Raw genomic sequence first — 19,012 nt, forward strand, 5'->3', positions numbered from 1 at the left:
ATTTTTTATAATTTGATGAATTATTTCTTGAAATGAACAGAAAACAGGCTTATAAAAGCAGTCTTTGATTACTTCATATAAGTGATATCTTCTTAATTTTCTACTCTTCCTAAGGCAGAAATTAAAGATAAAGTGGCAGTAAATTAAATTCTAAAAACCTTTTCTCTTCTTACTTTATTTGGCTGATGATCTGTTCCTCCTCCTCCCCCCATAATTCTTTCACAATATGACTTTAACATGTTTGCTCCACTATTCATAAAGGAGCCCTCTTGCTTAAGCTACTTCTAAGTCTACTTATTGAAGCTTGGATACTTTTTCTTCAAACTAGAATGCTTATCTGCTTCTACTATTTGGCTACGGTCTTTTCTTTTCCTTCATAGATTAATAGACTATTTCAAGTTGTACCACAATCTAGGAAACCTTCCCTGGCAACTCTAGGCTATACTGATCTCTCCCTTTCTATGAAATCCCAATTTATTATCTTAATGCAGATTATTTTAGGTATCTCTCACAATGCTTAGATAATGTGGTCTCTGAGGCTAGGGACTGCATCAGACACTTTAGCATCTTTAATATTTAGCACAATATAGACACTTGGTAAGTATGTGTTGATGGTAATGATGGCTAAATGGTAGTAACACTGTCACAAACCTTTCTCTGAAAAGGTATCCCCTTGCTCTGACATTTAGTTCCACTCTTTTCGTAATTTATTTATCTGTGGCATATGCACTATACTTTCTGATGCGACTCAGATATTTTATTTTTTGGTTCATAAGTCTGTACTATTCACATAACTTGCTCTCCTATCTCATGCATTATAATTCTACATTTTAAAATCTTTGCTGGACAATAGCATTTGAATTTTGAAAATGTTCCCTGCAGGCATTCTATTGTAGTTTTAAATGTTTAATACTATAGCTTTATTCAAACTAAGGTAAATTTTAACCCTCCCTTTCTAGAGTACCTTACCAAAGATACTCAGTTACATGAATGGCATTTGAGCTTTTTCGTTCATACCTTTCAGACTCCTCCAGACCTCATCTTCTATCATAATGTCATCTACACACCTTTCTATACTATTATAATCTTCCTATAGTAAGCTTGTCTCTATGAAAAGGATTGTCAGGATTCTGAGAGGCTCCACAGGAAGAACTGAGGTAGGTGGTAAAAGAATAAATACGCAGTAAAGAAATAGCAATAAGAGGAATGGTATAATTTGTTTTCATATTGTATGAATTGCTAGGATACAACTCTATTATGACAGAGATTAAAAAAACAACAACTGGGATCACTTGTCTGAAATAATAAGGGTAACCCCTTATTGTACAACCCAGTAAAAGAAGTATTTACAAATAGGAAAGGCATCACACGTTTTCTGAACACCCGCCATCGTTTTAGGTTGTCAGCAAGAACTAAATTTCCCTTATATTAACAAAACACAAATACTTTTCTACTATTATATAGAAAAGTATTATTTAACTTGCTATTTTTTTACCATAATAAAGTTCCATTTGACATCAGTTTTTATTCCAATAAATAATAATAATACTGTGTTTTCACTTTTATATCTTGAATTATGAAGGGTATTCTTTGTTACTGGTGATTTTTCCTAATTTCTGACTGAATTTTATTTATTTTCTTTCCAAAATTTTTATCTAATTAGACTACTTCTGTTTTGTTATGTTCACAAAATGCTCTGAGTATCACTTGTAATGTTAATTAAATATTCCTATAACTGCTATTCTTCATCTAGCCTTTGATTATATTAAGGCAAACCTATTATAATACAACCTGAACAGGGCTTTACTGAATAATTCTGATCACAATGGATATAGTCATTGGTTACTCTGTTTGTGACCCATTCAACAATTCTATAGGCATTCACATGTAGAACTCCAATATGAACTAATTGTAATGTTTTTAGTTTAGAAAAGCCCTCTGATTTTGAAAGGAAGACATAATAGAAAAAGATGAGAATTTATAAATTTTTTGAGAACAAGAATAGAAATGTTAAGGCAAAAAGCTTGAGTGGCTCAAATAAGTTATAAAAAGTAATTTCTTCATTTATGTTATATTTAAAATGTCTTTTTTTTATTCTGTTAGCATTCACATTTTGCACTTCTGCAAAGAAGGGAGATAAGTGTGTACTGATAGCATTCTGTGGGCAAATTTAGTGTAATGAAAAATTATTTACAGTGTATTGAGCTTTATTTTTGTAGTCAGTGTCAATTGTTTTCTTAGTTCTGCATGCTTTACTTTCTATGGCTGCTAGTTGGTGCAGTGAACATAGCACTGGGTTTGGATTCAGGAAGGCCTGATTTTAAATTTGACTCCAGACACTAATTATATGTCCCTGGGCAAGTCACTTAACCTCTGTCTGCCTCAGTTTTTACATCTGTAAAATGGGGATGATAATACCCCTACCTGCTCAGAACTGTTGTGAGGATCAAATAAGATAATAATTGTAAAAAGGCTTTAAACAGTGTGCAAGATATAATGTTATGATAAATGTTAGCGATTTATAATTATTATTCCCAAGGTTCTCTGGATTTTATACTTCTTCTAACACTCTAATATTCCATCACACAATCTCTTTACTCATTTACTGGTATCTACTGTTTCTAGTTGTGTGATACTGAAAAAAGAAGTACTATACATAACATGGATGTATACATGGTCTTTCTTTTTATTGGTTTAGACATCTAACACATCTTCTCAGCATAATTCCAAATCACCTTCCAGAGTAGCTGGATATTTCATGCCTCTACCAAGAAAGTATGACTATACCTGTCCTTCTATAACCTCTCCCATACTTACTTATGATTTTTGTCAAATTGTCAAATTGTGTATGAAGCAAAAATTGAGTTGTTTTGATTTGTATTTATCTTATTAGTCATTTGGAGTAACATTTACTATTGTCATTCTTAGTTTGTAATTTTTTTATTGTTTTATTTTATCCACTTATTCACAGGTAGTTGACTATATATTTTAATCTTTTGGGGGATCACTTTTATCAAGTGTATGGTTGAGAATTCAACTGTTAGCAACTACTATGAAATGTATCTGATATAGTTATTTGAAAAATGTCAGAAAATGGCATGTTAGCCTTTAATTCTTCCTTTGATTTTATAAACTAACTTGAATAATAACCTAGGTTGAAAGGCAACCTAGTATTACCTTTGATAGCCATTGTTCACCAAGGAACGAATGAGATAACATATTTAAAGCACATTGCAAAATTCAAGTGTTATGTAAAAACTATCTTTATTATTTGGCTATTTATTCATATGTTTGTTTACTAATGTGTTTTCTGGACCCTTCTGGTCTCCTAATTGTGGTAACTGATTTACACTGGTTAACTTCTACATGAAATTATAGTTAATGTTTATGTTATATCTGTTCTCTATTTCCCATTTTTATTTTTAAATCTTAGTTACGTGATTCACTGTTGAATAATTTCAGTTGTACACCATTTTCCCTTATTATCCCTTCCTTTTGTTTTTACTTCTGGTAAGTTGATGGTGTGACAACACAGAAAACTGATTTAGTGATAGCTCTAATAACATTAATAAGTTTTTTTCTTGTTTGTTAAAATATAATCTATTTTGTTCTTTCTGGTATTAAGTAATGCTAAACTTATCCAGAGACTACTATTTTTTTTTTTAAAAAAAGAATGTTCACTATACAGATATGTGAAGCTACACAAGGATCCTTCATTCAAAGCACATCCATTGTGAACTTATCGTATATGGTGTAAAATATTGGTTCAAGCTGTGTTTCTGTGAAGGTGCTTTTTAGTTTTCCTAGAAGTTTTGTTCAAATACAGAGTTTTTTCACTAACTAATTTATGTTTTGGGGTGTATCAAACTATAGGTTATTGAATTCAATGGCTTCTGATTCTTTGTCATCTACTGTGTTACAAATTCTATTCTAATTTTGATGACTATTACTTTATAGTATAAACTGAGATCAAGTAATGCTAGTCTTCCTTTTCCTTTAATTTTAAATCCTTTTGTTATCTTTATTTCTGAACTGGTGAAGTAGGGATATAGTTTAATGCTACAATGTATTCATAGTATCAGTGTGGGTATTTGCTCATCTCAGACGAATCATGTCTGACCACCTTCTATTACTCTAATCAGTGCAATACAATACATCTTTCTCTTGGAAATTCAAACAATGTGTTGAAAGATGTCCTCATATACTTTTAGCATTTTGTGGATACTGAGCATGTAAGCTCCCCCGCACCCACGATACTTTTGTTATGTGAATAGACCATTGGGGTTTTTTTGGTCATACATTTCTCTAACAGCTTTCTTTATACCACTTCTTCAATTTAATTCCTTCTGTGTAAAGTGTTATAGATGGTTTGTGCCCACCATGCATGTTTTCTTTGACCTCTGGGTGATCCTCCATAAATTCAGGAGGCTAAGACTGTAGTGTTCTATGACAAAGAGCCATAGAACTTCCCCAAAGCATACTGGTGTTAAAAATACACTTTCACTGAATTAAGAAGAAGCCTGAGGACATTAAAAACACTATGTAATTTTGCAAAACAAGTACAGTCTGCACTTATTCTCCTGTTCAAGTCTAGGATCAACTCATTGTTTATTTTGTAGTGTCTGTCCAAGATTGATTGATGAACACTATAAATTGCATACACACAAAAACAAAACAAAACAACCCACCTTGAATAGAATAGACTGGATATAATATACTGCATGAGGTGCTAGAGCCGTTTGTCTTTGTGAATGTCTTTGCCAAGAACCTTGACTTTCCTGCCTCAGGATCCCTGTTTCTTTAAATCTTCTCAAAATTTGTAATCTTCTCTAACTACTTTAACAAAGAACATGTCTTTCCTCATTTCCTTAATCCAACTCAATTCCTTCATCTGCTCTCACATTCATAGACATGTTTTATACTTTGTTACATTTGATATTATTTTGCTTAACATTTACAGTCAATTTCAAGTCATTCTGCTCCCACATGTACATATTTTCTTATTCTAATAAAAGGTTTTGACAAAGAAATATTATCAGAATAGAATACATCTTCTCCATTACTTTTTTATTACACTAATAATAGACAAAATCTAGGATACTGGACTGGAACAAGTTTCATGTACCCCATTGACAGTCTAGAGAAGCCTACTTTCTGTTTCTGTTTCTCTGAACAATGCCCTTCATTATTTGTTTATTTGCTATTTATGTATTTGTTTGCTTGTTTATTTATGGTGAGGCAACTGGGGTTGTGACTCCCGAAGGGTCACATAGCTAGTAAGTGTCAAGTGTCTGAGACTGGATTTGAACTCAGGTCCTCTTGAATCCAGGGCGGGTGCTCTATCCACTGCGCCACCTAGCGGCCCCTGAACAATGTTTTTAAATGTGTAAAATAAAACATGGGATAATATAGACACCAATTATACTGAAATACAGTATATTAAACTTCAAGTTTATGGACCCTAGGTTAAGAACCTGTAGAATAAAGCTGACTTATCACCCCAATGAGGCGATTAGTTAATATATCCATAACACAAGAAAAAAATTTTTTTTCCCAAGTGAGGCAGTTGGGGTTAAGTGACTTGACCAGGGTCACACAGCTAGTAAGTGTTAAGTGTCTGAGGTCAGATTTGAACTCAGGTACTCCTGACTCCAGGGCCGGTGCTCTATCCACTGCGCCACCTAGCTGCCCCACACAAGAACATCTTGAGGAACCAAGTAAAGGAAAAGGTCTAGCAATAACTTAGTGTACTTTAATCCAGTTTTCCAATACTTAAGGGAACTGTGTTTTTTGCACAAGTGACTACTTGCTCCACTGATGTAGATGCCAAATGCATGTTATAATGTAAACCCAAACCTTATGCCTCACTAAACAGTGTTTAAGAGTTGCTATGACTGATAAAATTGTTTTGTATCCTGCATCCAACCTGTAATAAGCCTTTCTCAATTTTCCTAGGCTGTTCCTTGAATAACAACTAAGCCCATGATTCCTACCCAAAGTCCTCCTTTTTTATTCTGAAATTGGGGGGGGGAGGCAACTCAGGAGGGCACTATGTATTGTTTTGTTACTAACAGAATCTATTTTTTTTTTAAGTGAGGCAATTGGGGTTAAGTGACTTGCCCAGGGTCACACAGGTAGTAAGTGTCAAGCGTCTGAAGCTGGATTTGAACTCAGGTCCTCCTGACTCCAGGGCTGGTGCTCTATCCATTGCACCACCTAGCTGCCCCTATATTCTGAAATTTAAATAATAGCTTATGAAATATTCCTTAAAAAAACCAGCCTCAATTAAAACAATTAAGAAAATTCATAGTCTCACAGAGAAAATAAAAATTAGATAGTGGGGTACATGTTAAGAAAATATCAGTTGCTTTAATTATAATTTCCCCTCTTACCGGTATCTATGAACAAATATACCCTTAAAAATAGAGTTCATCATGTTTTCAATTTCATCTTGGTTTTCTTGCAGCTGTTAATAAAAACCAAATAATATTATTATGTTAAAATGGTGCTTATTTATCTTAAGAACTGTCAAACTATTATTAAATATCTATTTAATTAGGAATTAAAAAGACATTTGTGTATAATACACAGTTTTTAAAAAAAATTGTACAGTTTTGAGTTTCTTTATAATTTGAAATACTTTTAGGTGTAAAAATGATAATGCATTACAAACACAATATACCTGAAATATAAAATAACATTAACCAGAAAATATGATTTTAAATTTTAAACGATTTCTCTGTATTATGATTTTAGAGCTAGACGGGACTCAACAGATGATCTAGATCAAATCCTTCATTTAGCAACATGAAATTGAGGATCAAAAAAGGTGAAGTGATTTGCCAGATGTGGCAATAAGATGCTGACTCAAGATTTGAAATCAAGAACCCTTGACTCCAAATCTACTTCTATTATACTATGCTGCCTCTAGTTTTAAGTTTTAAATTTCAAAAACAAAACTGTGTAAAAATTAATTATATAATTGTGAATTGACCAAACTAGTTTTCAGAGAAAAAAAGGTATTATATAAAAATGGATTTATATATAATCTAGATAAATAATGCCCTCCCCCCCCCGGCCCGCCCTGGCCCCCACATACACACTTCTTTCATTTATATCTTAGGCTTGCTTACCTCTTTGCGTTTCTGAAGTAGTAACTCCAGTCTTTCATTTGCTCTCTTACCAATCATTTTGTTTCTTTCTGCTTCATACTGTCTTTGTGTATTATCTTGATGAATACTTAGGTTTAAGGCAACATTCACCAGAGCAGTCATAAGCTTCATGGCTATGAAAAATGAATATTTTATCAATTATTCCAACTTGCAAATGCAAAATTATAAATTATATAATCAGATAAGTCAAAGAAGAATGTAAATTCCTTGACTCATGTCATCCATATAAAAATTCTATTATAAACTAAATACATGAACATGCTGTTCAACACTTACCTACTCTTTGACTAACTTCACTAAGATTCCGTTACTGCATTCATCTAAGCATACCCATACAATTTAATTATATAATGTGGCTTATTTTGAGATAGAATCTCATTTGGAAACAGATGGATTACAAGCTGAGTGAAAAATCTCTAAGAATTTCCCTAAGTAAAACTACCTATTTTTATATGGCTGTTTGCAGACAAGAAAATAAGTTAAAATGTGAAGCCAATCTAAAAGTGTTCTATTAATGCTAGTTGTTATTGTTATTATCTAATTTTAACGTAATTTCCACTGTGACTAAGACAATAGTTTTAACATGTCAGATTAAATTAGAATTTAAGAAAAGATGTAATTTAATTATTTTAGTAACTTAAAAATACCTTCAGCTACACTTTTTTAAAGAATGCAAAGCATACATATCTGAGCTTCAAGCTTGTTTAATAATATTTTGTGGGATTATTTTTTTACTTATTGCAAAGTTGTTGGTAGAGATATGATAGACAATAGAAAGATAAGATTGGGTAAACAGCTATCTTTTTTCTCTTCCTTAAGGTATTTCTGGAAACACTGGGATGGAGGGCATAGAGAGGAGTGAAAAGAACTAAGGATTTGGGGTGGGTGGGTGGAGGGCAGTTGCCTATAGTAGACAAGTTGTACCCTTTAAAATATAAGGCTCCCAATAAGGTAAGTGGAATAATGTTTATTTTGTCTCCCCTTCAGAAAAAACTAATAAAATTAAGGTACAAAATAAACTGTATGGTTATTTGGTCGAATAGTCAAGAAGTAAAAGTATTTCTTTGAACTTTTTTGTTGAAGGATATTTAAAATAGCTCTTATAATTATATCTCACTCATCCATTCATGTTACACTTCAGTTTATCAAGACCCTCAACTTAAGCCAAAGGTATTAAGTTCACATAATTTCTATCCCAAATTAACTCTTCTTTTAATCTACTCCATTCCAATTAGGAAAGCCTTTTCCCCCAATACTGCATTCTTTACCTCTCTTGAAAGATTCTTATAGTGAATAAATAAGATGATCAATGTGAAAGAACACAGTACATATGAATCTTGGTCATATTATCTGATTCATCATAAACTGGAGGTGACCTGGGGTTCTCCAGGCTCTATAAGCTAAATGGAATGAATGATGCTTCCAAACTACAGGCTTTAAGGGCTCAGTGATTATTAACCAGACTAGTTAAGTATGAGAATCTTATAATTCTATAATTAAATAAACATGAACACTACTTTTCATAGAACATCTTTCTTATCATGAGATGATTAGCAATTGTGTGTGAGGGGGAGGTGAGGGGGTGGGGGTGGGGGGACAAAGAAGAAGGCATAGGAACTGGAAAACAGACAAAAATATAAAATGACTGTCCGTTCGCCTTATAATGTCAGAACTGGAAACAGGGATAGTGGGTGTTAAGAAATGTATAATTATTGGTATTCTGAATATGTGATTTTTGTTTAGTGACTAACAAGTTAACACATAGTCAGAGAAACTGAATTATATCCATATTGTCATTCTTGCTATGAAAGGAAAAGTGTGATCAGAAAGTGAAGTAGGCTGATCATGCACAACAAGAATGAGACAATAGAGATATTAGAACCTCAAGAGGTAATTAGTATCTTTGAGATACTAAAACAAGGGGAAACATGCCAATGGGTTGAATGGATTTTACATGGAGGAATTAAGATAGGACATGGATGAGAATTAAGATTAACAAAGTAAGAGAAGGCATTGTGATCTGCTTGGAAGAAATAACTTTCAATGGATGAGATCACAGAGCCACCCAAGTATCAAAGTAAAAAGAATGTTTCCCTAACTTATCTCCTATTTCCCTCCCCCAAAATGCATACCTTCAGGAACTTCTAATTGAAAAATAAATCAACTTCATCTACCAAAGAATTACTGTCATCTATACATTATTTTCCTGTCTTTACTAAAGCACTCTTTCTCCAACAATCCTAACACAACTGTACTTTATATTTGGGCAAAATTACTTTACATTTATTTTTTCCTCATAAGAATGAAAACCCCCAACTGCTGAGGCAATGGTTTTCTCAGCATTTGAACATGCTTAATCTGCCTGAGTTTTAACAGGTTTATAAATGTGGAAATAGATACTTCCCTACTAATGAGCCCTCAAGCAGAATTCTATTTTAATAAATATTTTAATAACCAATTTAATATGAGGTTATCCTGTAGTCTAGTCAATTCCCCATAAAAACTCTGCTTTGTTGACATTCAAAAGTCAATCTATTTAATTAAAGTATTAATTTGGTTGTGACAGTATTTTTAAAAACTGCACAATTTAGTTATTTTAGTAGGTTTTATGAGTTGTCTCTTGATAATTTCAGTGTGTGCATGCACATTATTTCTAAATTGAAATATGTAGTGCAGAAAAAACATGAAATGCCTTGTAGGGGAGATAAGAAGTAGGATCTAGATTGGTAAGGACCTCAGGCATCTGGATTTCATAGGTTTTAATTTTAAACATCCTACACTTAATAGACAGGCACTAATAGATCTCCTTGGTTTTAAATATTCCTGGGTATAGGAAGTTATGGAGCCTAAAGGTCTAACTGAAGCTGCACTTTCCTAAGCCACATTAGTACTTCAGGGTTCCCTGATGTACCAAGAATTAATTTGTGAATTATTACCACATCAATGGTTAATGTTTGGACATGGTAATTCACATAGTATCATAATAATTGATAATTTAGTTATGTCTACATGTGAGTCACTAGAACTCCAAGCACCAACAACCAAGAAGTTTTTTCCAATGTCTCCCAAAATTCCAAAAGTATAGTTTCAAAGATATATTACATTTTACTAATATGTTATATAGTGAAAGTCATAGAAAAACTGATAAACAAAAGCAATATTTATTTGTTCATGTGTCCCTGTTTTAGAAGCAACATTCTCATTTACGGAATATACCCATGTTTCCCTTCTTCTCCTTTCCTCAGTAACAGAGAAGATAACTTTTCTAAATATCATGTTGGGAAAAAAAAATGTTATTTGGGCATTTGCTTTACATGAGCAAACATAGCAATACTCTTTTAAATACCACAGTAAAAAAATTCATTTTAAAAATGCTCTAGAGGTAGCATAGGAATCTTAATCTCCATCTAAACTTATTAAAAGGTTTTTTATATATAGCTATCATTCAATAAATATTGCTGACTGATAATTCAATCTGCAAAAATTCACATTCTTTTAAGTAACGGTAAGAAAGACCTGGTGCTAGGCAAGAAGCACCTTTGTTACCAACTACCTCATGGATCCTGCATACACAAAAGAAGAATGCTCTGGCTTATGATTTTTATGTGGTACCATTCTAGTTCACCCTACTCTTCTCTACACTAAGCAATTTCATTTATTTGTCCCTGCATTCTATAATTCATCATTACCTTTCTGCCCATTTGCATTTTCTTTATTTCAGAACATAGATTTAGAACTACAAGAGACCAGAGGCCATCTAGTCTTTCTTTTGCATTTATTAAGTTCAACTATGTGCCAGGCAGAACATTACTTATGCATGTGTATGGAGAAGTGACTAGATGTACATTATTCTCAACCCTACTTAAATTCCAGGAGGATTAAAAACTAATTGTACATCAACACATTATTATTAAAATGTGATAAATTTTTCTTCCTTCCCTCTTAGTTTTCTTAGTAAACTGTATTATTTATTCTCAATAGAAGGGGGAAATTGAGGACTGAAAAAATGTCCTCTAATATTTCAAAGATGATCTATACTAGATCAAAATAAAAAACTAATTAAGGGGTGATGGAGCTATCTTTCATTTATAATGATTTATAGCTATATGCTAAATTTTATTAATAATAATTTACAGCTAGAGGATAGGAGTATTTGTTAAATATGACACCTGAAATAAAAGTTAACGAGAAAATGGCTGGCAAGAGTTAAGAGGACCTAGAGAGGTTACAGGATTTGTCCAAGGTCACAGTACTAGTTAGGGTGAGCTCTAGGAGAGAAATCAGGGCCTCCTAAATCTAAGATAGTTCTCTTTGTAGTGTGCCATAATGCAAAACTTACTTATTTATCAGGATCTTGCTATTAAGGTACTAGGGTCAGAACCTGAGTGAGAGGGCTCGCAGGAGAGGTAGACAAGTACTAAACAAAGCAAACACAGAAAAAAGGAAATGGGGAGCCCAGGGGTCAGTTGCTCCCCAAGTCAAAATGCTCAGTATAGTCTGGCTAGTCTCCTGGAATCCAACAGGTAAAGGTTTTATTTTTGTAATTTTTTTCCCATTAGACACTAGAGAATTCTGGGAAAGATAGGGTATGGAGTAACTAATATTATCCCTTAAGTACATAGATGTAAGTTGGTAATCTGAAATACTATTCACTCATAAGGTCAAGAGCTCTTCTTGCTGTGACCAGAAGGCAGAAGTAATACACATAGGATTCTCCACAGAGAAATACAATATAGTCAATGTAGCTGTAAAAAATCAGAGGCCCTCAAATCATGGAATCTAAAAAGTTATAAGGAATTTTGAGGTCAAAGTACTTCAGCATTTCCCCTAAGTACAAGGATCCTTTCAATTCACTGAAATACATTTATTTAGTCTGTTATATACAGTGGTACTGTGCTAGGTACTTGGGATATAGAGATAAAATAATATCTAGAGCTGGTCCTCAAGAAACTTAGACCTACAAAAGCAAGATTTTGTTCCAATACCTTCAGTCAAAGAGAACTAACCACCTAATAAAGCAGTCTAATCCAATGTTGTAGATTGTATGCATCATGTCCTCATTTCAGTGTTTTCCTATCTAAACACCATAAACTCCGATTCTTCATATGATCTGATTTTCAGACCTATATCCACAGTGAAATTCTCGAGTTTGTCACTCATCTTGTAAAATGATGGCACCCAGGCAGAAAAAAATATTATATATAATGTCTATAACACTTTTTTTATTCTTTTCCTAACACAATCCATATTGTGGAAACTTTTTCTTTAAATGGATTCCTCCTGAATCCAGGACCAGTAATTTATCCCCTGCAACACCTAGCTGCTCCAAGATTTTTTTCCCCCATGAGTTGTTAAGCCGTATCATGAAAAAGTGTAATTAAGTTTTTGAACCTAAATATATGATTTTATATTTTTGTCTGTTAAATTTTACTTTGGAACATATCAGTTTTGACTGATTTTGAAGCTCTATTCTACTGACCATCAGCTATCAGCTACCTCTATAAGATTTCTACAAGAGTTGCACAATCTGCAAATCTGATCGGCATACACTCTATATTTTACTTAGGTCGCAAAACAAATCCTTAGGACGTGTCATTAGTTTCTTCCTTCCAGGACAACATCAGCTTATTTATCAATATATTCTTTGGGTATGGAATTTAACCAATTACAAAAAGACCCAACTATACTACCATTCAAACAGTATAACTGTACTGTGTTGACAAGCATATCATAAGAGATTTTCTCAAAATGCACAGAATATTTAGAATATACAATTGCTGAATCAGTGGTCAAATACTAGAAAACTTAGAATTCTACACAATTTATCTAGGCAAAAATAATTATCAGAAATAATTAGTGAAAACTCAAGGTATCAAGGTTAGTTTAAAGCACACTATTTAAATAATAATTAAACAGAAATTTGATTTTGTTTATACACATATATGTCTGGGTGTGTATGTAAACATTCACCCAGAGACCTACACTCATCCACATCCAGAGGAAAAGAGAAAATTTCTAAGATTTAGACTTCTGGAAGATGATGACGTCTCCCTCAAGATACAGATATCAAGGGCAATCCCTTAAAGAAATAAAATGTGAGAAAGAGTTGACACACTCATATTTCCCTTTCATCGCCAATTGATTAAATTGTTAAGGTGATGTGGTCACTGAACAAATAAGTTATCCTATAGAATGTAATAATAGTTCTCAAGTAAATAGGCCTCAAAGAAAAAAAGGACACAAAACAGGGGAGGGAGAGCTGAGAGTGATCAAAATATTTAATTTACTGAGTCAAGTCAAATGGGTAAAACCTTTGATGTCTCAGATGCTTAAGAAGGATCAGAGTACTTAGCTCGGTCTTCTTCACTAAATCTGTATTCATATTCTATCACACAGTTATCAACATACATATGTATGAATTCAGTGAGCAGTCAGGAAAAAACACGTTTCATTTTGGGTACCTAAATGGGGTTTAAGTGATCAATTTGACAATGAAGCTGTACTATGTATTAAAGGCAAGAAAATGAAGTGGATAGCAGTTCAACGTGTCTTTAAAGTCATGTTAATAGTTTTTATTTAATAGTTTTTATTCTTAATAGATGAAGAAGGGTAATTATGTTAGGTCAGTACTCTATTCCATGGCTCAATTTAAAGATGCTGCTATGATGCTCCAGATACAGCCAAAGGACTATCTATAACTGATGACACATCATTCTTCATCTTTGGAGAAGCATAAAAGCCTTTAAAAACTTTCATGAAGAGGAATGACTTTTATGATGATCCAATATTCAACATTCAAACAAAATAAAAATTCAGTCTTATTTACATTTGACTGCTCTCCCTTTACAAAGAGTCAAAGATTATTTTTTTTCCAAGGACTTTAAAGGAAGTTCAGGATGGTTTGAAATACACAGAATACATTCCCAAAGAAAGGAATATCTATCCTAAGTAAAATTAAATCTGGAGGTCAAAACTAGATTAAATCTAGATTAAATATCTGCCAAGGCAAATAAGGATGGAAGTGCATAAAACTATAAAAATTCTTATTTGTACTGTAAGCACCTGTCAAAAGATTTCTGTATCATTACTGCTTTCTGACACCAAATTGGAGACTTGATAGGACAGGTGATATTCAGTTTGGGCAAAATAAGGCTCCTCTCAGAGACCAGATTTTGTAAAATTGTGTAAACTTCTTTGTCTTAATAAAAGGAAAATGAAAAAGCAAGCATGCATATTACAAGAATTACATATAACAGTTTTGGAAGTAATTCACAGAAATATTTTCAAGTCTGAACACATTTGGAGAACATGAATTCATTTAGTAAAGCATACCAACAATTAATGAAGACCCATAGACTCTACTTCCCCTTTCCCCTCAAAATAACAAAATATTGAACAAGAATGGGGGAACTGGAATGAAAAATGAAGTCAGCAAGAAGGCAAGAGAAATGATGAAGGGAAGAAGAGAAATGGAGAATGTCAAGATAATATAGATTATTAAAATTATGTTGGTTATTATTATATTGGTTCTGCTGATTGAACCAACAAAATTGATTGGTGATTTTCCTGGTTTCATTTGGGCCCTAGGTACAGGTATCAAAGGTAATGTTTGGATAAAAAGCAGAGAAAACAGTCCAACTTAAACAATTCCAGACTGGATAGTAAGAGCCAAAGTTATCACCAGAAAAAAACAACGAGATGAAATTTCTTTAGGAAGAAAACAAAAGAATCATATAAATACTTGGGCTAGTGAAATAAAATGTAAAGAAAAAACAAAAGTTATATCCCTACTGAATGAAATAAAGTAGCAATGTAGTCTCACCAAAACACCCCCCAAAACTAGTAATACAAATGAACATAGTCATAAATAATTATGTTTATTTAAAATTGAGCAATGTCATCTTGGAATCAGTCTCTTGAATGCTTTGTTATTTATTTCATTGTTTATATCTGCAGAAGAGTATGTTAAAATAACATCAGGTCTAGGATATATACTATTTTTTCCTGTCTCCAATCATGTATTAATAATTACTGACTGTGGGATGCTTCTCTATTCCATGACAGATCAACTTAACAGCTAAGTGTTAATCATCCTAAATCATATACTCCTTGTTAATTTAAGTATATAGTTCAGAAGAAAGGTTTTGATTTTGAAAAATTAGTAAAATAAAATTTTAGTAAAATAAAGGACCATGATATTTGCTTCATATCAGTTCTGAAAATTACATTATATACATTGCCTTGTGAAAGTTATATGTAAGTTTATTCAAATTATAAAGTTATACATAATTCTACAATCATGCACACATTGAAAGCTGACAAGAAGAAAGGAAAGAATAAAACAAACAACAAAATTTTTTTTCTGGACATTTAATTATATAGGAAGATTCCTCTTTGATCGTATATGTGTGTATGTATATGTGTATGGATGGATATACATTCATGAGTATGAATACAAACTTTAAAATATGGGTGTATTTACAGACACACATATACACACACACACACACACACACGCTTCAAAAAAATTGTAACAAGTTCAATAGGGATAAATATATGTGAGGTAGTGGTGTTGTTACTATATGGTCCTACTTAATAACAATAACAAGTTTAGTTTTGAAAACCTTGTAGATTACATGTTGAGAAACACAGTAAAAGCCTATAAAAACAGAAATCAAAGTGATCTTAAAATTATTTTAAAATGGGCAAAGGACTACTTAACACAATATTAAGAATCTTACTTGATAAATTTAATGGAGAGAAAATTGCAATGCCAAGAGAATAAATTAAAATAAAAATTAGTAACAACTAATAATAAGCATTTATGTAAGAGTATGATATTAAAAGAGTTAAAGACAAGGTATTTCCAGATGGAGTATGAAAATGTCTTTTCATAAAACTATGGGGTAGCCATATTTGAACTACTACTACATAGTTAAAATATAACAGCAGCATGAAAATGATAAAATTTTATGGGAGTTCAAAGAATATCAGCCAAAGGGAGGGAAAAATGAAGTAACTCATAAAGAATGATGAAAGACACTAAACAATATTATTGAAAAGTAGCTAATTTACAATGTAACAACATATGAATGACTGAAATGAATAAATACTAAGCAAAGGGACAAATCCTTAATTAATCACAGAAAACAAAGAGACAATTGGAGTACATATTAAAAGTACTACTTATATGACCAATCTATACATGATGCCATAGATAATTTAAGAATCTCTGAAGGAAATCTTCACCATATCTGTACCCTAACAAGATAACTAACCTGATTGTCTCTCTTCTCATCTAAGATATAAGCAATGTCAAGGAGCATTTTATTCCAAAGACGATAACCATATCTGGCCATAACTGCCTTGTAACTTTCCATGCACATAGTCAGTGAAGCAGAGGATTAAATGTTCCTGCCCATTTTATCTAGTCCCCAAGACTCGTCCTGCAAAGTGAATAAAAACGATTATCTCTTCATCTACCCAAGGCCACAACACTATCAAATAACAAAGGACAGGACAAAGATGAGAATACAAAATCCTGAGGAGTCTAGTTTGCGGAAAAAGGAATTAAGTTCTCATTTAGTCCTCTGAATCCTTGTTTAAGAGAAGGTGACATAACCCATGATAGCAATATGTTCCACATTTCCTGAAATTTTTCCTTAGGAAATGATAATGACCATCCAACTAGAGGGATGGGAATAGCAGAAGCTTTAGTTGCAAAGGAAAACAGAATACTTGGGAAAAGTATTTTAAATATAAAAACAATAATTTATTCATTCTTCCTTGATGTTTGAAGATGAAGACTATTAAGTAAACCTAACTCTTAAGAAAGTAATAAGATGAAAGTTCAAGGCAGCCCTGTGTAATATTACATGGTGGAAAGATGAAGTATGTAGCGGAAGAGAAACAATGAATTTTTATGTAGCTGAGAAAGAATAATATTGGAGTAAAAGGAAACAGAAAGGGGAGTCCCAATCAAAATAAATGGAAATTGAAAGGGACTTTAAAAGAATAAAAAAATGGTTGAAAATTGGATAAGATAAAATAATAGAAAATAAAGAATGATGGGTAAAGGGACTAGAAATTACAAACATAAAGGAAGAAAGTAATATAGACACCAACAAACACTTCATTTATTTGGCATTTTTCCAAATATCTGAAGATTCTTTCATAAAGGACGAAAAATATTTTTTTTTCAAAATTTTGAATGATTTTGGAAAGGCACCTTTTTACTTTTCTTGATTTGTTACAGAATATACTATATTTAATTTAACATTTACTTGATGACTTGGGTTTGAGTATCACAAATATTAATGATGTATTATCCTGTAATTGCCATTTATGGCACAACAATTTTTTCTGCTGTGCCTATCTGCCATTTCGGGGAAATGGCCTTTGGAGTTATCTGCTTAAAAAAAAAGAAAGAAAGAGAGAAGGGAAAAAAGATTGTGAGCTTGTTTTCTTTTATGTCAGCTTTTTATAGTTTTTCTACTTCATCCTTTGTTGAGATAGCTTAAATCTTTTTCATCAGAGTTCTCGCCCCATTAATTTGTTTTTAATCTGTTTAGGGCTGAGAAACCAAATAACAAAACACTGTTAGAATGATGGACAAATAAGCGTCAGAGAATCCTTAGTGAGGGAGGGCTTAAAGCACTTGCCAAGAAGAAAGCTGCTGAATAAGTGCAGGTTTTTGGTTGTGTTCCAGATGACTGAAGTTAATGGAAGAGTAACTTCCAGTTAAGTGGTACAGTATTATGTAAAGAAAGAATAAAATGAAAAGGAATAGCAATGATAGTAGAAAACATTTTAAAAGAGAAAATGGAATGTTAGATGATCCTAATAATCATAGCAGATTTTAATATAGAAAAGGAAAATCTTCAGATAAGAAATGGTGTTTTATTTCATATTAAAAAAAGGATAAATGCGCTAAAAAACTAATGGTTGTTTTTGAATTAGACTAAAGATATATCAAAACAAAAAGATTTAAAAACTTTGAAAGCAAAAAAATAATCAAAGAACTAATTTTTAAAGTGGACTAAAGATATTCTTTTCTATCTAGTCTAAGGTTCATGGTTCTTCCCCTATTTTTCAGAATGCTGTAATTCAAAGTATTATTAATATGGAAGCAGGAAATCTAGATTTGAATTCTGGTTCAAAAATTTACTAGCTATTTGATCATGGGCAAATTCTTCGTGTAACCTAAGTTATCTCATTTGTAAAAGGAAGATAATAATATATGCATTTCCTATTTCAAAGTATAACTGTGAAGACACTATTTTTATTTAAATAGTAAAGTACCATATGAATATGAATTAGTTTTATTATTTCACTGCATTTTCCCCTAATGAACTTTATCTATAATGGTAATATGTAATGAAAATATCGTCTCACATTTCCACAAGATTTTAAGGTTTAAAAAGCACTTTTATCACAAGAAGCCTCGCATAAATATTATCTTTATTTTATAGACAAAAAAGCTGACTGTGAAATGTTTAAGGCCATTACCTATATTCACACAGACAATAAGTGTCTGAGACATGATTTGAACATAGGTCTCCTAAGGAGACAGTGTGCTAATGTAATTTGTAATTTAAATTGACCTGAGGGGGAAAAGAAAAAAAGACTTGGTAGTATTATGACAGCAGCACAAACTGGCTAAAGGCCACAAGCAATCAGATAAAATATTTTAAAAAGTGGTAGATAAATTGAAATTAAATAAAAATTAAATCAATAATAATTAGTACTTTAGTTAAGATTAATTGAGATCGAGTTAAAAAGGAAGTTGTGATTCGATACATGCTGGTTCCCCTTGTATACAAATGCTTTTTGAAAACTTC

At 32.2% G+C, this 19,012-nt stretch overlaps 1 protein-coding gene across 1 annotated transcript in view; it reads right to left on the reverse strand.

Annotated features, from left to right (window-relative positions):
- The window catches only part of STAG1 (stromal antigen 1), a 360,000-nt gene that overhangs the window by 131,079 nt on the left and 209,909 nt on the right, over positions 1–19,012 (reverse strand). The window contains 2 exon segments of the mRNA XM_043995188.1: positions 6,393–6,466; positions 7,134–7,285. Of these exon segments, the coding sequence (XP_043851123.1) occupies positions 6,393–6,466; positions 7,134–7,285 (226 nt within the window).

The sequence above is a fragment of the Dromiciops gliroides genome, chromosome 3 (assembly GCF_019393635.1).
Source record: "Dromiciops gliroides isolate mDroGli1 chromosome 3, mDroGli1.pri, whole genome shotgun sequence".
NCBI lineage: Eukaryota > Metazoa > Chordata > Mammalia > Microbiotheria > Microbiotheriidae > Dromiciops > Dromiciops gliroides.